At 43.9% G+C, this 21725-nt stretch overlaps 1 protein-coding gene across 16 annotated transcripts in view; it reads left to right on the top strand.

The window, feature by feature from the left end:
- The window catches only part of Mast4 (microtubule associated serine/threonine kinase family member 4), a 598008-nt gene that overhangs the window by 530501 nt on the left and 45782 nt on the right, over positions 1-21725 (top strand). For all 16 annotated transcript variants that reach the window (XM_087613921.1, XM_087613914.1, XM_087613906.1 and 13 more), the window contains 7 exon segments: positions 3739-3896; positions 5776-5851; positions 7448-7657; positions 11791-11892; positions 13207-13339; positions 16809-16876; positions 18894-18979. In XM_087613921.1, the coding sequence (XP_087470047.1) occupies positions 3739-3896; positions 5776-5851; positions 7448-7657; positions 11791-11892; positions 13207-13339; positions 16809-16876; positions 18894-18979 (833 nt within the window).

The raw sequence follows: 21725 nt of genomic DNA, 5'->3' as shown, positions 1-21725 counted from the left end.
CATTCGTGTCGAAATGTAAATGTTTTTATATCTCTGGGCCATTACAGACATTTCAATATCGCCAAGTGTTTAAAATGTTATGTTGCAAAGTTGGAAAAGAATTTTGTCATATACACTTAGTTTGTCCTCCCAGAGAACACTGAGCATTGTCAGTTACTTAAGTGTGAAATCTTTGCAGTGAAAATTAATTTGTGGAACTTCTGCAAGATACTATTCACATCATAATTTTTAATTTTGAAATAAGCAATGTGCAGTTGCAGTAGGGAGATATCCTTCCGTTTATTTCTCACCAGATAAATTATTTTCTGCTGAGGGGAAAAATGGAAATAAGACCATAAGTACCCATCAATATGACATATGTCTGTTAAATCACATTACCTTTAGTAATAACAAGTGGGAATTTCTGCAAGCATATGAGGACCGTCCTTGAGAGACAAGATGTTTATCTGAGCGATACCATGACGTAGGCAATGTATTTCTAATTGCTTCGAGAAACAGCAACAGCTTTTGGCATAAATCTTCACACTTTGAGACCGGATCTGGTTTATGGTGTGGTCAAAAGTCATGTGCAAACTAGTTAAGTAATGAGTGCCACCAGCCCCACACTCAGAGAAAAAGGAAGTTGTGAGACTTAATATATTGGAAAACGCCCATAGTAAGTCTTGAAATTCTTCTAAAAGGAGGCTTTGCTCAGCAGACCTATCTTTTCTGTAAGAACATGAGAGGCGGGCATGGTGGTGCACAACCTACGTTTCCAGCCGCTTCGGAGGCTGAGGCAGGAGGATCACTAGGAAGACAGCCGAGGCTGTGAGGATGGCACTTGTTCCTGATGGTCCCATGAGTATCCTGGCAACTTGATACTCATTTTGGATGAAACTGAACTTAAACTTCCTTATCGTCCAATATGCCGTGCTTTGAGGGCGTGTTTTCGTCAGTCGCTGGCTACTTTTCTCTCCATTCCCAGGTGCCCTCTGCTCATCCTAGGGTCCTTTGTGATCTACTCATTTCCCTCACAACTTGCTTTTCTCCCTAAGCATCTCCCTAGAGATGCTCCAAGCCTCCTTGTTTCTCTGGTGCCAAGATGACAGACAGCACTCCCTGCATCCACTCCACATTGGTCAGTCTGTAACGTTCCCAGATCTCAAATATACGTAAATTTCTGATGCTATTCTCCTCTAATGCATATGCAGTAATCACGAAGATTACTTTAGACTCAGTAGAGGTTAACAGTTTGTTACATTGGCCACAGTCGTTTTGAAAACCAGAGTTTATTATGTCTTACAAGCAAAAATGTTAACTATACCACAGGAGCCCTTCCCTCTTCTAAGGGCCCTTCTGGGAGCTTTGTAGACCCAAGCAGGTAGCATCCTTAGGGGGTCTTGATGCATTTGGAACCCTGGGCCCACGCTATTTGGAAAGTAACTTTCAATTTTAGAAAGACAGTATGACCTGTACAAGATAACCCATCAGTCACAGGACCAGTCATAATCTAGGATATTAATATTTCCACGGCAACCTGAGTCAGCATTCACACGCAGTGGATTGGCTATTTTATGTAATTCCCTATCAGATCACTTGAAACTTTGCTACTCAAAATGGTTGCTGCAAACGTCTATGCATAAGTGGGGTTTGCAGACAGAAATGGGGAGCAGAGATTTACCTGGGAAGTAGGTAGCTGTGTGTGTGTGTGTGTGTGTGTGTGTGTGTGTGTGTGTGTGTGAGTGATTGTTTGCTTTTAGTTCTCTCTCTTGTGTTTATGTATGTGTACACATTTTGTTTGGTTTTTGTTTTCTCTTTTTTTTTCTTTCTTGTATAGTTTTTAGGCTTTTTTTCTCTTTCTCTTTGGCGTGTACGAGCATTGTTTTCCCCCTCTCGTGTTTGTGTTAGTATACATTCTGGCTTTAGTTCATATTCATTCTCTCTCTCTCTCTCTCTCTCTTTCTCTCTCTCTTTCTCTCTCTCTCTCTCTCTCTCTCCCTCTCCCTCTCTCTCCCTCTCCCCCTCCCTCCCTCCTCCCTCCCTCCCTCCCTCCCTCCCTCCCTCTTGTGTAGGTGTCTGTGTGAGTGTATAGTTTGTTTTTAGTTTTTCTCTCATGTTTTTGTGCATTGTTTTTTCTCTTTCTCTCTTGTTTGTGTGTATATACATTCTGGTTTTAGTTTACTTTCTCGTGTGTGTGTGTGTGTGTGTGTGTGTGAGAGAGAGAGAGAGAGAGAGAGAGAGAGAGAGAGAGAGAGACAGACAGACAGACAGACAGACAGACAGACAGAAAGATAGGGAGAGAGTGTGTGAGTTGTAGGTTTGGTTTTCCCTGTGCTAGGGATCAGGCCAGGGCCCTGGTGCTTGTGAAGCAAGCATTCTACCACTGAGCTAGCCCCTCAGCCCTCCATGTAAATCTCTCCCATTTTCCTATCTGTTAATTTCCTTGTCTTTGCCATTGCACCCCTCCTTCTCTCCTGCTTGGTTTTTATGGATCTTTTCCAGACTTTCTGAATTGATTTAGTTCACGTGTTTTATTTCCTTTTTCATAGTGGAAGTATTTTTAGGAGTGACTATTTACCCCGAGTAAAGCTTTGCTTAGCTCATTATTCTTTCTGTGTTCTTGTTTTTATGGTTTATAAAATAATCTCATTACATTATAAAAAGTCCCTGTCTATCTATACTATGTACTTAGCAAGGCGTTTTATAATTTCAAGGTGTAGGGATATTTTCAGCTCTGTTCATTAATTTCCAATACTTTACTGCTTATGAAGGGCATTCTCTCGTAAAGAAGGGTTTTTGTTGTTGTTGTTTTGTTTGGTTTGATGCAAAACTCTACCTGGGCTGACATTTTCAAATGACCAGTCTCTTTCAAACATGTGCCTATCCTAGCCCTGTTTCCATATACTTAAAAATGCCCAACTTCTTTTTTTTTTTTTTTTTCCGGAGCTGGGGACCGAACCCAGGGCCTTGCACTTGCTAGGCAAGCGCTCTACCACTGAGCTAAATCCCCAACCCCCAAAATGCCCAACTTCTTTTATTGGCATTGACTGAGTTTATCACTCCCTAAACCTTGAAGCCAACAGTTCCTTCACTGCTCAGATTCCAGAGGCAGGTTGTTTAAAAGTCACCCGTTCTTAGCTGTTCACCTTCTCCGTCACGTTCCAGATGTTGAGTGATGGTTTTTAAAGAGTGAATTTAGAGCGAGGGCTAAAGCCCCAGGACCTCCACTGAAACTGTCCACTGGAGAAGGGACGGTGCATTCTTGCCCCTTACCCACCCACGCCAAATACAGAAAGGAAAGATAAACAGGTCTCTGTCCTTCCCGTGTGCCCATAGCACCCATGGGTGGCATTTGCATCAAAGAGCAGCGTGCTTTTATCGAGGAAGATTTCGTTACCTTTTTATGATCTCACGCATATAATCGTGTTATTTACTTAAAAGTCAGAGTTTTTTCCACTGGGAACAGCAGCAGGAGTCTCTTCTTGGGTTTTAACGGCTTTTGTCCATCTCACAAGCTTGGTTTGTTTTTTTTTAAACCCAGAAAGAACTCTGTTTTTGGGAAGCTACAGTCAAATGGGGGGGGGGGGCATCTGGAAGGCATGATGAACCCTCAGAGAGAAGTCGCTTCCTACATCTAGGTTTTAGTTGCTGTCATGGAACCAGCGTAAAAATGGTGGCGTTGCCCAAGGTTGACGCTCTGACTCATCTCCAGAATTTGTTCTAGAAGCTGTCGCCTAACTTTACTCTGCTTTGTTTCAGTCATCCTGTTCCTCCCAGGAGAAGTTGCACCAGCTACCATACCAGCCAACACCAGACGAATTACACTTCTTGTCCAAACACTTCTGCACAACGGAAAGCATCGCCACTGAGAACCGGTGCAGAAACACGCCCATGCGTCCGCGTTCCCGGAGTCTCAGGTGTGTAGACCTGACCTGCACCAGTCCTCCCTGGAATTATTTGCTTTCTACCATATCTGTAACTTGTATGTGTGTGCGCACATGTGGATGACGTCGTTAATTACCAGAGAGAGGTATTCTATTACTTTTTAAGTTTTCACAATGCACTGATTGCTACAAAAGCCGTAAGGACTGTCTATAGAAAATTCTAGCCATGGAAAGCAGGTCATAGTAACATACAAAGAGAGAGACGTTTGCTAAATAGGGGCTGGGGAGAATAAATGGAAAGATAGCATTCCCAGATTCGACATTAAAAAGCCCATTGTGGGATTTAGCTCAGCGGTAGAGCGCTTGCCTAAGAAGCGCAAGGCCCTGGGTACGGTCCCCAGCTCTGGAAAAAAAAAAAAAAAAAAGCCCGTTGTAGTCTTATTCCACCTTCCCACCTAAATCTTACTTTCTCCGTGACGATGAACATGTTCCTCAGACTCGTGGCTTCTAAGTTTTGTGGTTGGCAAATGCAGTCCATCACCCTCAGCCCAACACAGGCTGGGATCCCTGTAGACTAATTGGTCCTCCGTTTATACCCTTGCTCCAGCTTGTCAGTCATTGGCCTTTTGTCAGCAGTAACCTGGGAAGATCCAGTCACCATAGGAGGATTCTTCTGTAGCTGAGGCTATCCTGCAGGACAGATGGCCAACTCTAGGCTTCTGCTGATGGACACCCAGGAGCTGGGCAGCAGGTTTTCCCAGGAGAGGGAATCAGGGATGTGTCTCCTCATCAGCATGAGCTCTCAGTGGGACAGCATTCCTATATGTCCACCTGATAAAGCATTAGTCTTTAAATCTGAGCTTGCTAGGTATTTAGTTCAACATGAAAGTTTACTAAGAAGGGGTTTCCTTCTATATGTTTCCTGTTCATGGAGTATCACAAACTGGTACCAAAAGATCCACACTGGATAATTATGGGATATGGGAATTTATTTTGAAATCTAGAAAGATTTAGCTCAGTGGTAGAGCGCTTACCTAGGAAGCGCAAGGCCCTGGGTTCAGTCCCCAGCTCCGGAAAAAAAAAAAAAAAAAAAAAAAAAGAACCGAAATCTAGAAAGAAAAAAAAAAAACAAAACAGCAACAACTTGCAACTTTAACTAGAGTCACCATGGTTTATTAAAGAGGTTCTGCTCTCAGTTTTCCTTTCCAGGGCATCTAGGCCAAGCTATATCTATCCAAGAATACAGGTTCCCTCACACACACCCCATACAACTATCTTGCCAGAAACAAACAAACAAACAAACACAAAGTGAGAAACACACAAAAGGTCATAACAAGTCCTATGCCTCGGTTTTCTTATCGCATGCGATGCCTACCTCAGCATCCCAAATAAACATTTGTTAGAGTAGAAAATGGATTTCACCAGAACACCTGTGCTGTGGAAAACTCTCGGCCCTCCCTGGGGGTGCGCGGCAGAGTGCAGGTGTATGATAGAGGTGTGAAATTGCCCCAGTAAATATGTCGTGGACGGTCCTGTTAGCGGCCACCCCGTTTTGTTCGATACTGCAATTCATTGATTTGGCTGCCACCGCTCCATAAGCTCATGATGCCATGTGCATGACATCATGTCACCGCAAGGGCATCTTCCGCCAGGGCACCGTGACTGAATTATTAGGTGCCATCACACTCCGTGAGCTTGCGCTTTGCATCCTGTCCGCTGTGTTTGTGTGGTTCCGGGTATGTGCGTCTCTCGGTGCGTGCTATTAATGACTGACTCTTGTAATTTATTATCTAAGACTTCTCCTACGAGGGTTGCATAGCACTTCGGACGCAACTGGCTGTTTATAAATAAAAGGCTTATTTTAACCTTATGCTGTGGCAGGATTAAAAAGCGTAATTTCCTTTGCTTGCAGCCCTGGACGTTCCCCCGCCTGCTGTGACCATGAAATAATTATGATGAACCATGTCTACAAAGAAAGATTCCCAAAGGTAACGGGTGGAGTTTAAGATGCCTGGCTTCTCACGAGTGGGCAACAGAGGCTCAGCCTCTGTGAGGTGGTTTTGTTATAAGAAGTGAGGGCCCTGCCATTATAGTAATGCCTCACATTAAGCAACAACTGTAGCCTTCCTGGAGAGAGAAAACCACGAAACACACAGGAGGCGAACAACTGCTCAGTCTGATGAATGTTGCTGGTGTGTGCCCCGCAGCAGGGGCCCTGGCAGGTCTAGGAGGACGCCCTGCCCTCAAAGGCACTATATCCTTTTGACTTTTTGGACTTGTGTCATTGCTGTGCTATATCGAGAGCACATGGTTTTCCTCTCGGAAACCAGAGCTTGCTGTGGCCTGGGAACTGGTTTCCTTTTTAAATCTGTGTTTCCCTTTTCATCTCCCTTTCTAAACCCCTTCCTTTAGAAGCAGAGATATGGTGTCATGTTCCGCAGCTCAACTGGTAAAAGGACTTAGACCTCAGCCAGAGGGCCGTGTGTGAAGGCTCGTTGCCAGGCCTCGTGGTTACCAGTAGTGGTTCTCTGAGGGGGGTCCCCCACACTCCCCTCAGTTCCATGCCTTCTCCCCCGACATGGCTCTTTAGGACGAGCCGAAGGCTACTTCTCCACAGTATTCAGCCCACTACTGGCTGCCTTTGTTGCTGGAAGCAGAACAAAGGGCGTTCTTGGGGTTCATAAACCAAGAGCAGAGTACTTATTATTCGTAATGACCCTAACATTGATGGCATTGATTAGCTCCATTTTACCTATTTATCACATGTCGCTCGCCCACCACGGAAGCAGATATCGACTATGCCTGGTTAATGAGGTTCAATGTTGAGAGTAGGGCGGGGAGAGGGAATCTCCCTGCCTGTGTAGCTCATATAAGGCAGGAATATGGATTAGGCGGTAGGCCATCCCGGGGAAGAAAATGAAGGTTGGAAAGGAAATTGTAGATCTGTTTTGTGAGGGGTATCCCCTTGGCCATGCGCTGAGGGGACAGCGTTTGCATTACGGGATAAAGTTGCTATCGGTTTACTCCTGGCACACTGAAACCTCGTCGTGAAAACGAACTCGTGGCTCACACTGGGGAACCCTGGCATACCTCGAGGCTCGGGTAGCAACTGAATAAACAGGTCGTATTTTTTTGATAAGCAATCTGAAGGAGCTTGTGATCTTAACACAGCAGCCTAGCCCTCCACAAACATGCTGAGAGTTATTTCAAGAAGTTTACAAGGACTAAAGGAAGCTTCAGCTAAGGGGGGAATTGATGGCCAGGAACACACCTTTTTAATGCCTCAAATGTTCATTATCTATATTCCACAGGGTAAGGTGGTGCTTCTCCCTTCTGTGTGTGTGTGTGTGTGTGTGTGGTAGTGGTGATGGTGGAAACCCAGTACAGAGCCTCCCTCGCACTAGCCAAGAGCTCTCTACCGGTCACCTATACTTCCAGCCCCCAAATGAAGTTTCTTTCAAACGCAATTCTCAGGATGCCGTTTAGCGACTCACAGTCTGAAAAAAAAAACGAAAGTGTGCCCGCCGGGGCGGCTCCCGCGTGACTCCTTGCGTTGCCCATGTGTGTGCGTCTCCTTCCAACAGGCTACGGCGCAGATGGAAGACCGTCTGAAGGAAATCGTCACCAGCTACTCTCCGGACAACGTCCTCCCCTTGGCCGACGGGGTGCTTAGCTTCACTCACCATCAGATCATTGAGCTGGCTCGTGACTGTCTGGATAAATCCCACCAGGGTCTCATCACGTCAAGATATTTCCTTGAGTTGCAGCACAAGCTGGATAAGTTGCTGCAGGAGGTAGGAACAAAGTTTCTATTCTGTGCGTAGTTCTCTGATTTGTCCTGACTTCTCCCGGGCCAAATACTTTTGTGAAACCATTTGCTTACAAGGAGTTCCCTAAAATCTGGGGTTCACATTCTGGGAAAGTGTGCTGTGGCAGACACGGGGGTGGGGGGTGGGGAGGTGGTACCCGCACATCGGGTGTGCAAGTAAAACCTCATGGATTGCTACTTGCTATGAGTTGGTTCTGGTCATTATGTATAGTAATAGAAGAATGAATGCCATCACCTTTATAGGGACCTTGGGGACCCAACAATCTATGACTCTAGGATAAGTGGATTGTGAAGGGTTTTTTAGCAATCATCCCCACTTCCCCAACTTTACCTATAAAATTATAAATTGCCCGAGTGTATGTGTGTTATTTGATGGTGCCATCTAATTTTAATATCTAAAAAAAAGCTAAATGGGAAGCCATTGGCTTCTACTGGGCTGTGTGTCCTGTTCATTAACCTGCATGCTGTATTGGGTAGTAAATTGGAAACTTTCTATTTTCCCTAATATCAGTTCTTCTTCTAACAAAATATCCAATTTTCAAAATGACAGATAAACGCGGGACCCTGTCTGCCCAACACCCTCGCTCCTGATAACAGCTAGCATGGGCAGGGAGTGTGTGTGGTAGAATAGAATTTGTGTATGATACAGCTCTTCTGGCTGAAATTGATTAGATGCAGCCTACGCTGGAAACCTATTTAACCTACATGTGGATTTATAATATTTCTGTATCTCCTACAGCATGCATTATATCCTTGTAAACGTAATCATGGTGGGGTTTTTTTTCCTCTGAATGAGTATGTAAATAACCCACTAAACCGAAGGAAAATATTAACATCCTACTTTTGAGAAACCCATCAGTCCTTTCCCCTGGATGACTGCGTTCTCACAGGATAAGAAGGTGCCTCTCTGGCTGGCAGCCACCATTTTTCTTTCTTTCCTCATCCATACTTCCCAACAGCATTTTCTCCGAGGTACTCATCTCTCATATATGGCTAGTAAAGCTGTGTTCCTTAAATTGTCTCTGAGGGTGGAAAAATAGCTTTTGAGTTTCGTTGTTATTAATTTACCATTAGACATTACCAATTCTGAGTTAGGATAATCTCTCTCTCTCTCTACATCAGGCAACTGTTAGCATCTTCCTGGATCGTCCTCGCCATTCTCCAACTTTTCTCTCCTCTTCCGCTCTTACCTCCTCTTCGCCAGACATCTTATTTCCAAACCCAACCTTCGAATCCATGTATCTGTTCAGTTCTGAGAATAGCTCAGCTCTTTTCACTGATCCATTTGGCTTAAGACAAATGCCATAGCATGGCCTGTGTCTCTAGTCCCTCTAGTTCTGTGTAGCTATAATGCATTCTAATAAGACTTGAGGATGGGAGGGAGAGAAGCCTCGCATTTCCGTCAGTGAGCTCTTTGAAGACCACAAGTCGTCTCTTATTTCTTGGTGCCTAACTCAGTGCTCAGTGTCTGGTAGTTAGGGATTCCTCTGCTACTTTAGAAAGGAGAGAAGAAGGAAGAGAAGACATTTGGAAGCAAAACACTTGATCCCTGATGACAGAATGTCAAGTATCTCTTCTTCTGCTCCTTGTCATCACATCGGCAGTGGCACACTTTTGAAAGAAGCAGACCAGGGGGCCTTATAGTCAACGTCTATGACCTCCCTCTTCCTGAACTGCACAGGGCCACCCAAAATACAAGAGAGCATCATGAAGACCAGCATAGTCTTGTGTCTTGTCCTATGCTTTCTAGGCAGTGCCTTAAGAAGGTAGAATTAATATCCAGAGTTATGGAAATCTACCCCTAGATTTTTGTTGACGTATGGCAGACAGAGCAGATTGTTTGATGGCAATTAAAGATTAATCTTAGCGTTTCACGGATCTTCTGAGTGGGTGGTAAGACAGATGAAAAAGGTGAATTTTTAGAGATTTCTCTTTGAGCTGGAGAAACACATATACCAGTAGCCTAAAGGTCATTGTTGGAAGGGAGTAAGAATGTCTTCCTGTGCTTTCTGTGATTGAAAGATGTAGTTTCTTTCAATCATTGGCAACAGTTCAGGCTCCCTTTAGAGGCACATTGCGAGTATCTGTCCAGAGCATGGAGCAAACCTGTCTGTGAGGAGCAGGCCCCTTCTGGGGAGAGTAGCGCTGTGGGAACATGTCATGGCCTCTCCAGCATGCACTTGTCCATTTCCAGATGTGGCACTCTGAGCCCAGCAATCCTGTCTCCTCACCATGTTTCCACTGTCAATCTTTTGCATAACTTAAGGCACAGATCTCCCCACGGTTTGAACAGCTTGATTTAACAGATGCCTTTTAAAGGCCGGCGTCTAGGTCAATTTCAGATGAATGCTTTCATTCCTACAGTCTCTCTTTCACTGAGTTGTACTTAGCCAAAGAAAATAAACCACAAAGGAAACTCCAACCTACTCTCAAATCTGGGTCACGGTGCTTTTTTAATAGTGGCCAACACTTACAATACAAACTCTGGGACTCTACTCGTCCCTTTGGAGCTTGCTGCAAGACACCAGGAAGCCAGTTCCTTCGCACACTGTGCTGTTTCATTGGTGGTTGTTTTAGTGAAGCCTATCTTCTTTCACTTGTTTGATAAATAAATATTATTTAAGCCAATAGAACTCATATGTCTCGGAGTAAGACACAGCCGATCTATGTTAAGAGTTGGAACATGTCATCGTTTTGATGGTCTTTGAAATGAAACCTTTTCCATTCGAATTGACTGTTCTCCTTCTGCAGGAAAGCAATGAAACATACCTCAGTATTTTAGATATTCTTTACATTCGTGAATTCATAAAGAGCAATTATTATAGGCACATCTAACCCAAAGTGTCACGAAGAAGTTAGATAGGCTTTGTTTGTCTTTCAACCTTTCAAGGTTTGTGTTCAGGGATGGTGAACCACAAAAGAGAACGTTACTTTTCTGAGGAATAATTGTGTTTCCAAAAATTCCTTTTTCTTGCTAAACGAACATTAGAAATAAATTTAAAGGTGGTTTGCGTTTGATACATAGACTTTTTTTTTTTCTGAAGATACAGAACACATCATATTCTAAAGCTGGTTCACTTTTATTTTCATGCAAGCTGTGGATTGCCACCCTAGCTTACATGTAGTGGGCACGTTACAGCCATTTTTCATAAGTTTTATCTGCATGCTTTTTTGAAGGTGTGACTTGTTATTGATGAACACCCCCCAAGAATGATCAAACATGTTTCTGAAATTATATCCTGTGGTCCTGGCCACACGTTGGTTCTGTTCCTACATCTTTAAGAAATTGTATCATTAAAAACCTTAAAAATTATGAAGCCTTAAGATTATGCACAGTTTCCATTCAGACTTTATCCTGTGCCAGCTCTAATATTGTACTGCCAGATTTATTCAAGAAAATATTTAAAATGCCAGTGTCTATTAACAAGGTAAGCTCTGCCGTTGGGATATTTAGTGCGCTCAGGCAAAATAAAATTTCTTGAGTGCTTAATCCAGTTCAGTTTTGCTAAGCTAAGTGTCTGGGTGTTATTCATCCAGTGGGCGTTGTTGAGTCTACGTGTGTGGCTGAATATGAACAACATGCCAGTCAACTTTTGTATGACACATGTGTAGACATCTCACATGTGGTAAAAAAGCTACCTTGCAGGCTCATCATACTATGTGTGTGAACTGCATTTCCCAAGTATGTTGGATTAAGAAAGACAGCCCATTCTACGTTAGCCACGAGCGTCTAAAATGTTCCACCAGCCAGGGCTAAGCGCTTGTTCCGCTGCCAGTGCTGGCACCCTGTTCTCGGTGGATCATAAATTTAATGTCTCATTCATTCATGGCTCGTATTAGCAGTCCTTATCCTTACATTTGATTTCTGAAACATCATAAATCAAAGTTTTACGATTAAGTGTTAGCTAATAGGGCTATTTTGTACATGTCTGATAGTGTGCGTTTACGTTAGAGATAACGCCTATTAAGAGTGTTTTCTAAGTCACTTAATTTCTGATTTTTTTTATTTAAATTGGCTAATTAGCATGCCTTGCCGATTTTCCTTCTCCGCTTGGTGGAGCCCTCTCTAGCATCTTTCTGCTCATTGCTTTTCCACAGGCTCATGATCGCTCTGAAAGTGGAGAACTGGCGTTTATTAAGCAGCTAGTCCGAAAGATCCTAATTGTCATTGCCCGCCCGGCACGGTTATTGGAGTGCTTGGTAAGTTGCCTTCAGATGTGCCTACGTTATCCATTGTTAACTGTGGGAAGTCGCGGCCGTTAGGATGGCTCCGATTTCACTAAACTTCAACCACGGGTGCTACACAGAGAGAGTCAGGAGGGACCGCACAGCGTGTGATCACTTAGGGTAGCATCCAGATGTGGCCCGTCTCCTCTGATTTTGAGGAGGAATTCTGGGGTAGGCGCTGTTATTAAGCTGCCTTCTGGTCAGACTTGAAGGATGATCATGGAATAATATGCTTGGCCCTCTTTCAGTGGATAACCTCGTGCCATGGCTAGTTTAAAATGCTTACTCGGCCTCGTGTTTCTCGAGTAGTTGCTAAGATTCAGACCGGAGGAAGCCACGAGTATGGTGACCTGTGGCTCTAAGTATTGTTTTTAAAATGTGTTGGAAATAAGCACTAGCTGGCTACCCGCCTGAGAGCAAGGCATCACCCAGATCTGGAGGGATGAGGTTTTCTTGGCCACGAGCTACCTTTCATGTTTGTATCATTTTTGGCCAGTGACCATTTTCTTCCTTCAAGATTTTTTTGGTGTTATAATCCTTTGAGAATTCAGTCAAGACCATAGACAAATCTGATGTTTTCGAGCCTAGTCTTTAAGGGGCTGTGAGTACACTACAAAAATTCACTTTCGGCTCCTGTTGACTACTAATGTCTGTCCATGTGTGACGTGAGCATCGCTCGCAGCGTGTCCGGTCGCAGGTGCTTTGGTTTTATCCCTCCTTTAATTAACACTCATAATGTTTTATGAAATGGAAATATTCATAGCCCCATAGACACACAGAGTGCTTGGCTAGACGGAGTAGGGGGAGATCTCAGGGAGCCAGCCAAGCCGGGCATGGTGGCGCATGCCTCAGTATTCTCTGTTACTCAGAAGACTCGGGTGGAATGTTCTTATATTGAGGAATCTGAGGCTGGTCTAGGCACCACGCTGAGACCTCAAGTCAAAAAACCAAAAACAAACAAATAAAAAAACCCCACAACAGTAAACCCTTTGTCTTCCAGTTGGGTCCTGGTCTTTAATAGAACACATTACCTTGGAAGTTACATTACAGAGAAACGGGAAGTAGTCCTGACCTTCAGGTTACCAGTTGTATACATGCTTGACCTTGGAGTATGAATAGGCTTCAGATATGAAGTGAGAATGCTATACTGTGTAAAGGCATTTACGTCCTCTCTTCATATACAAACTTCAAACTGTGTCAGCCTCGTTGCGAGTGAGGTTTATGTACTAGAACCTCAGATCTTTTTTTGACTCAGAGAACTATTAATCTGTGCCCGTCATCTGCCAGGAATTTGATCCTGAAGAATTTTATTACCTATTGGAAGCTGCAGAAGGCCATGCTAAAGAAGGGCAAGGGATCAAAAGTGACATTCCCCGGTACATCATCAGCCAGCTGGGACTCAATAAGGACCCTTTGGAAGGTGAGTGCTGGTCAGTTTGCCCTTCACTCGCTCTGATCCTCTGACCGTGGGCATCTGGAAGAACATCATGGTCAACCTTTACGCTTCCCATGTTGGGTATCTCTCTGAAGAGCCCCCCTTTCGGTGGAGGCCAGTTAGCATCAGAAAGAAATGGCCATGGTTGAATACAGAGGAGGCAGTGAGCATGACCCGTCGTGTGTCAGCTAGAGAATAGGGCTAGCCTTGCTGGACTAGAGACTTCCAGATGTTGACAGTACTCAATGTCCCCAGGAGCACTTAGATTCCATCCTCCCTCAGTGGGGGGGACTCCGGAGAGCACTTCTAATTTTCAAAGCATCGCTAGAAGTCATCGTTCATTTAAAATTGACGTTTGAGTTTAATTTATGAGGAACACAGCTAGAGCTAGACTTTAGATCGAGTGCGGCACTCACAGGTACCTTCCCAGCTTACCTCAAGCAAGCTTGAAAAGTAGTCACACTCGAAAGGGAGCCGGGTGTGAAGAGGGGTGCTTCCTTCAGAGCTTGTAAGAGGGGTACGTGGTTGATCCCCATGATGAAAGATATGATTCTATTGAATACAGAAATATCCTATAGTCATTCTTCCCAAAAATAAATAAATAAAGATCTAATATTGGTATCCCCTCCCGTCCTTTTCTGCTTCTCTGTTCAATACTGTTATATACAGCACTTAGTCTACGCACCACCCCAAAAGACTCATGAACTATCATGGGGGTCCCTCGTTCCAGATCATCTTCCTGGTTCATTAAATTGAATTTGCAGGCAGTGTTTACCCTGTTCAGTTGTTTGTGATGGAGGTAAATGTTGATGTGAAGAGATTTTTTTTTTCTTCTGTCCTAAGCTAGGAAGCTGCTTCCTGCATCCCGTGCCCCCCGTTTCCTCATCCTCCCCGCGTGGTTTGCTCTTGCGGACATCGTATCTTTGCTCCTAGTGAAATGATGCATGCATTACCGGGAGATAATGCCAGATGAATTTATACTGTACTGAAAGCGGCACCACAACAGATTCCTCACATACAGAGGCTGGTGACTGCGCCTCTGAAAAGCTCCCCGGGGAGAGATTTTCTCCCGTGGCTTTTAAATTACCGTCTTTACCTTTTTGAATCTCGAGTCTTCAGAAATGGTTTAAATCAATGAAATAAAAAGGGCAGATGTTTAATGGTATTTAGATGAGTTTTAAAAAATCTCTTCAGGCATTACAAAATGATGGCTTAGCTCCCTGCCTCAAAAGCCGACACTTGGTTCCATCCCATTACTACCTACTGCTTACAAATAATATGGATTTCCTAGATAATAGTTATTTAGCTGAAATTCTATTTAAAACAGAACGCTCTTTTAATTTGGTTTTTTGTTTTGTTTTGTTTTGTTTTTTTATGAAAATAATTGGAGAGGGGAGGCCGTCAAAACATGTTAGAGTGACTCTTCACGCCGATATGGTTAAGGCTGCGTCAGCCTGGGTCTTGTCAACCAGTGAGCTCTGTGCAGCTTTCTTCTGGCATTAAGTGTCACTGTAGACAGAACTCTGACACATGAATAATGTGATGCCCTCTCCTATATCTGAATAGATTTGAAGAACAAAACAAAACAGTAGTGATCTTGGACACATTGGAGTTGAATAGTGTAAATGAATCACTAGGAATGCATCTTGACTCCTAATAGCTTTCTTGAGTCGTTCTGAGAACAGTCTCTCAATATATTTTTTAATACTTAAAATGATTTCTCCAGGTAATTTGATTACAAACCCTTGAGATACTTTTCCTTTGTTTTCTTGTTTACATCAAAATGGACAAATCTATGTCTGTCCTTTGGTATGTAGGACAGACTTTTAGGCTGGGTTGTGACTTTGACTGGGCAAAAGTCACTTTTGTCTCCATAAAATTAAGTAAGTAAAAATAGACATAAGCTTTGTGATGGGACTGCACAATACCTGCTTCTCAAATAGAAATGTCTAGGGCTGTTTTTGCTACATAGTATCTACTAGTGTCTCAGTTCTTGAGAGCTCCTCAAGCCCAGTGCACTTGAGTTTGTCCAAGTCTCTGTGTCTAAGATGCTGGTCCTACTATAGGCCCGAATCATTTCTGTGACACCAAGAAAGTCTTTGCTCTAAGCACAGTTTTATTCTAGAATTTCACCAGCATCTAAAGGGGAGAAGTTAGTGCCACTGCTACTTCAGAATCTGGAATTTATCCATTTTCACCTCAGTGTGGTTTTGCTTTCTCTAAGTTATGAATAATCTCACTACCCCTGAACATGTATCTATATAAGAACACAAGCATATAAAATAAAGGCCCAAGGAGCAATTTTAAATGCTGACAGAATTGCCAAAAAGTCTAACTGTTTGTTAATACATTCAATTTTGGGGAAAAAATGCTTTTGGTGAAAATTCTTTCATATTCTTTATTAAAAAAATATCTGGCTGGGTGGTCGTTGCACACCTTTAATCCTAGCATTCAGGAGGCAGAAGCTGGTGGCTCTCTGAGTTTCAGGCCAGCCTGTTCCACAGAGATATTTACTTCCAGGACAGCCAAGGCTACACAAAGGAACCCTGCCTCCAAAACCAAAACACACAACAAAAGGCTTAAAGAAAGTATGAAGATGAATATTAAATAAATTAGACTTTCTCATTTACTTAAACTCAGTGATGCTCTCCAAAACCAGGGTCTGAGCAATTGCACGTTAGATGTCTTTGTCACTTTTAACTAGACCACCAGGGAAGTACTTAAGTTTGTGTCAAGCTTGTGGCATCCAGCCCAGAATTGACTGCTCCGTACAATGTGATTAATAAATAACAGCCAACATTTAACGAGCACTTAATTCTTATTAGTGAATATGCTAAGAGCTGCACATGCGTTAGCGTGTGTAATACTCGCAAAAGCTCGAAGACACAATACTGTTTGCATCTTTCACAAAAACCTGAGGTTAAATAGTCCCTAAGCTAAGAGGCGATAACCCAAGGGTTTTTCCTCCTCTATCCCCTGGTACCCACCACCATTACTGCCTCTGGAAAACTGCACTTTCTTTGTGTCCCTGCAACTGAGAATTCTCAGATTGTAGCCAGTGCATCTTTGCTGTGTGTCAAGTCCTTGGAAGGCTTGCCTCTCTTCGTGGATTGTGGACAGAGCTGCTCAGTCACTCACCCAAGACTTTGCGAGCTTGACCGCGTGCATGAGCCAGTGCCTACTGCTCACTGGAGCGCAGGCCCAGTGTCCTGTGTTCCATGTTCCTAGTTCTGGCTAGTCATAAAATTGGAGATCTAGAGAGAGTGTCATTAGTACATGTTCAGAATACCAGCTGCCAATTCTTGCCTTTGAGGCTGTAATATGTGCATGTTTTTGTAGGCTGAAATTTTCTTTCTCTCTTTTTAAGTAACGAGAATTTACTTCTCTTCTGTTAGGGCTTTGTCTTCTTGTGTAACCTCAGTATTTCCTTCTTCCCTTTTTGTTTTCAACTTAGAGATGGCTCAGTTGGGGAATTACGACAGTAGAACAGCAGAGACGCCAGAGACAGACGAGTCCGTGAGCGTGAGTATCGCTCCTGATGGAGTAGGACGCTGTGTTTGTTTCTGTTTCTGAGCATCCGGAGATTTTTGACTGTGTTAATTACTTCATTCCATAAATGTTTATTGTCTTTCTGTGGGCAAGACACGAGGCATACACACACTTTTAGTGCCTTACTCCTAAGAGAAGCAGAAGTTTACAAAAACAACATCATATGCACCAAAATAGCAACTCTGAGCATGAGTAACAAATAGATGACCATGAACCAGGAGACCATTCCAGAAATAGACTTTTCTGAGTGGACCAATCCCAGAAGGTTTTTCCAAGGGCTTGGCCATTGAGTTGAAATGGGGGGAAAAATGGGTAAGACATGAGGGGACAGAGGAATGTGCTGGATTGCAAGGTGTATCTCAGGGCTAAAAGCCAAGAAGACTCCTGAGCTGGAGAGCTTGGGGGAAACCAGTCAGTAGGATCCGGCTCGTGTCTGTCAGGCGGCCTTCTTTTTAAGGGTAGCAGATAGCAACTGAGTGGGAGAGTGAGTCCGAGGGAGGAGGGAGTAGACCGGGAGATGACCTGGCCAGAGTCATGGCTGGAAAGTGCATGTGATACAGAGACAGATAGGGAAATCGATAAAGAGGCAGCTTGCGTGGCACTGGTGAAAGGCCTTGCTGACGGGGGCCATTCTCCTATGAAGTGAGCATCATTAGAGAAGCCAGGATGAATCCAAGTGGCCAGGAAAGTAAAACGTGTTTTATAGTCTGGGGTTTGAGAACTCTAGGTCCAGATTGCCTGCATTTGAAAATGAACTCCACCTCTTGCCTACCAGTCAGGGGAGGGGATTCTCTGAGCCTCGGTTTCTCCATCTGGAGATATTCCATCCACAGTGGCTAGGAAAGTATCCCAACATTAAGTGCTAACTGACAGATGCCATGACAATATCATTATGTGGTTGTGGTGTAACTGCGATTCCTTCAAAATATCTAAGGAGAACCGCCAAGCTAGTGATTATAGTCTGGACTATTGAGGCTCTCGGAGGGAGAGACCCTGGTGGAGGTCTGGGTGACTTCATCAGTGGTAGGACAAAAGAGTTAGTGTGAGGAGGGCCTGTGTAGAGTGATCACGAGGTCCCTGGCTTAACTTGTTTCCAGAGATGAAGCCATGGAAGTAATGCTAAGATTCAGGTGCCATGGGCCAGAGGTCAAGGGGACATGTAAGAGACAGGCGGCTGCTTGAATTGAGGAGGTCAAGTAGCTCTGAGGCTGGGGAATGGCTGTGTTCCCGAGTAGAGATGTTAAGACAAAGAAGGAACCTAAGCAGAGAAGAAGGTAAGGAACTGGTTTGCAAGCCTTCCAACGATGAGTAGAAGGCTGGGGTGGAGAGACTTGTGCACACCTCAGCACCACAGGGTCCTCTAAAATGATAGAGAATCGGGGTCCCTGTGACAGACATAGAGCAGCTGAGGTGAACAGGGCATGAGACATTACTAATCAGAGCGGTGAGGTGGATTGTTCCTGCTCTTTGAGCTAAACTTTCCAGAGAGCCGAAATTTAGACTTTCGGTATTTAAGATGTAGTAAAATTTCTGATATAGAGGTTAACACAGGCAGGCATTCCACACCTAAGAAATTTGTCACCTACCATCCATAGAGTGCCACAGTGTGAAAAAGATACGGTCTAGTCAGGAATGGAGAGGCCATACACACCGCCACCCCCCACCCCCCAACGCTGGTGACAGCTGTCCGGGCCTGCTTTTGTTTCTAACTGAAAGCAGAAGGGGGGTTTGGTATTTTAGACTGAAGTATTAAAATGTAGGACCAGGATGAAGCTACGTTTCCAAAACCTTCACACATCTTCTCTTGGCAACACGGGCTTAAATACAGCTGACGGAGATACAGCTCACTGCCGATGAGGCAAAGAGGTTCCTTGCAGCTGATCCCAGGCTCGCTAAGCCGGAACACCGCGCCTCGGCGAGTTAGACAGCACATTACGGTAATTTCCTCCAAGTCTGAACTGTGTTTTAACTTTCACATTCCGTTCCCCAGAGCTCAAATACTTCCCTGAGACTTCGAAGGAAACCCCGAGAGAGCGATTTTGAGACGATTAAATTGATCAGCAATGGGGCGTATGGGTGAGTATTTCATTCCTGAAGGGAGAGAGTTATATTTCTAGATTCATACCAATGTCTTCAAAGAGTGGATTTCAGGATTCTAGTGGGCACTAAATTCTCGTCACTTTTCTTTCCTTTTCTATTACTAATGTCTTTTTATAACGGATAAAATGGGTTTTCTTTTCTCAAAAATGTTCAGACAGTGTCTCATGTAGTCCAGGCTGTACTTGAACTTACTATGTAGCCAAGGAAAACCTTGAATTCCTGATCCTCCTGTTTCTACCCATTGAGTGCTAGGATTAGAGGTTTGTGTCGCCACTGGGTTTTTTTGGGGGGAGGGGTGTTCTTTCTGTTGACATCTGCATACACTTTTGTAACCTGCACACATACACTGTACACTTCAGTATCTTGTAACAGTAATATTTCAATAAGTGTGTAACAGTGATGTCATGGCGTTTTCGTTTCTTTAAACATTATTTCTTTGTGCTGGGAACCTCTGACTTTTTTCTCTTGTCGAATTCCTCGATCCATTTCTATGACACAGTGTCTTTCCCAAGGTCTAAGTAGCGACAGTAGTAAGCTGTAAATAGTAAATTGCGAGTTACCAGTAAATAGGGTGGGAGGACAGATTAAACAGGCACACTGTGACCTAATGCATTGTAGGTAGCCCAAGAATAGTATTAATTCTATTTGCACGTACACAGAGAGCAATAACTCATCCCCGAGATCCACTTCTCCACGCAGGAGCAGAGGAGACAGTGATTTTTTTGTTACGCCACAAGGGATGTTTCTTCTTCCTGGTTTTTTTTTTTTTTTTTTCACCTCTAATATTTTCCATGCCATTAACTTAGCAAAGAACCTAAATATTCGTGAGCCCTCTCTATGCCTCACTAGCTTTCAGGATCATGTCAAATGACATGTTTCTTGATGCAGCCCATGCATGCTCTTAGATGTTATCTTTTGGCAATATGAGCGTTTTTCTTTTTTCATTGAAAATTTTCCACTCTGCAATTGTGTGTGCCCTTTATCTGCGTTTTACTGCTTGTTTCGTGGCCATTTGTCCTTCCGGATATGACCTCACACATTCTCCGTAGAAAGGAGCCAGCGGGTTGATCTCACAGACACGGGGCCGGAGCATTTCTCGGTTCTTTCTCAGCGGCGGAATGATTCCAGAAGGAGACAGTCTAGGAAACAACACTTGTGTAAATCTTGGGCCTGTATCTTAGCAGTATTTGGAGTTCTAATTGGTTGAGTAAACTCATTTGTAGTGCAATTAAAGCACTGTGTAGTAGATGGGGTCTATCACACTTTGGGGAACGGTTGGGAATATACAAGAAGTTAAACAAGCTGTGAATTAGTAAACACCCAGGATACAGGCCAAGTCATTAGTGGGCTCACGAGCTGCCTGTCGGAGCCTCTGCTGATCAGCCAGAACCATTTCCCCCTCTTCTCCTCAGAAGTAATATCTCATTACATTTCTGACAGATTTCCTTCCTATCCGAATTATTTTTAATTTAAAATTGGAATGGAGCTATCTCTGTCCATTCAACCAGCCGTGATGCTGTCTTCAGGCTTAGCTGAACAAACAGACCTTTAGCAGGGCAAAGGATCTGGACTATTCCCACTGTCCTTGGTATCTGCGTAACGGGGGTCGCTACTTACGTCAGTGGCTCGAAGACACACAGACTCTGTCTCCCCAAACGCTGTTGGTGCTGGGAACCAAACCTCTCATTAGAAACACGCAGTGAGACAAGTCTCTTGTGCTTGCTGACCGTACATTGATAATGCTGGCTTGGTAAGTGTGTACTGGTCTCCAGGTGAAAGTGAAATTTCTCTTTATACTAACATAGTACTCTGAGGAGACTGAAGCTCGTGAATCCAGCACTGTGTTGGCCTCCTTGTCTGTGTTCTTTGCTTAAGAGCCTGAGGTGGTCGCTGATACCTTTTCTACTTGTCTATGGAGTCAGTTCTCAGGTACACAGAGCTGGTACCAGGCAGAGTACTCAATTCCCTACAAGTTTCCTTTGATTATAACTTTCTCTTATCCCGATTGAGAAATAAAGACCTAACTTCTGCTGTTGAACATTGATTGGACTCTTAAGCCATAACCTCAAAGAGGTTTTAAAGAGATTTTTTTCCCCTCTTTGGATTGGGTGGGTCAAAATGGAGTCCTCAGTAGTTCGGGCTGGCTCCATATTTCCCATATAGATTTAGCTTTGAACTCCCGATTCTCTTATTACACGCTAAAAATATTGACTCAGAATTAGAACAAAAGTTGCAACATCTCCCCCTCATTGTACTTTGCTTTTTGACCTTTATACACACTGTTCTCTCATGTCTCAAGGGCCCAGAGACATTTGCTAGTGAGGCCCTTGAGGGTTAGCTGACACACACCCATTTGCACATTAGCTGCGGTCACCTACTCCCCACCGCCGACTCCCACTTACAGATCTGCTGGCTCACATTTGTGCACTGGGCTCTCAGAGTCTCGGGATTTCATACACATTAGGATCATGCTTCCCGTGGGACAGTACTCACTGGGCTTCAGCATCCCCTCCTGGGCCTGACTTCTTTTTATCATGAACGGTCAGAGAGATGCCTGGCTCCTGGTGGGCAAGAGTCTCCCTTTCTATCATATCATTTCCCATTCTTGGGACCAGAAAAACGACGAGTTGGGAACATAAGCAGACAAGGCAGTGTTGGGCTGTTAGGACATTCATAGTTCATTCGGTAGAGCTAGCTGTCCTTCAGTCCCTCTGCCTCTGAT

This window comes from Rattus norvegicus, chromosome 2 (assembly GCF_021556685.1).
Source record: "Rattus norvegicus strain SHRSP/BbbUtx chromosome 2, alternate assembly SHRSP_T2T, whole genome shotgun sequence".
In the NCBI taxonomy this organism is placed as follows: Eukaryota; Metazoa; Chordata; class Mammalia; order Rodentia; family Muridae; genus Rattus; species Rattus norvegicus.
This window is presented reverse-complemented; position numbering and strand designations above follow the sequence as displayed.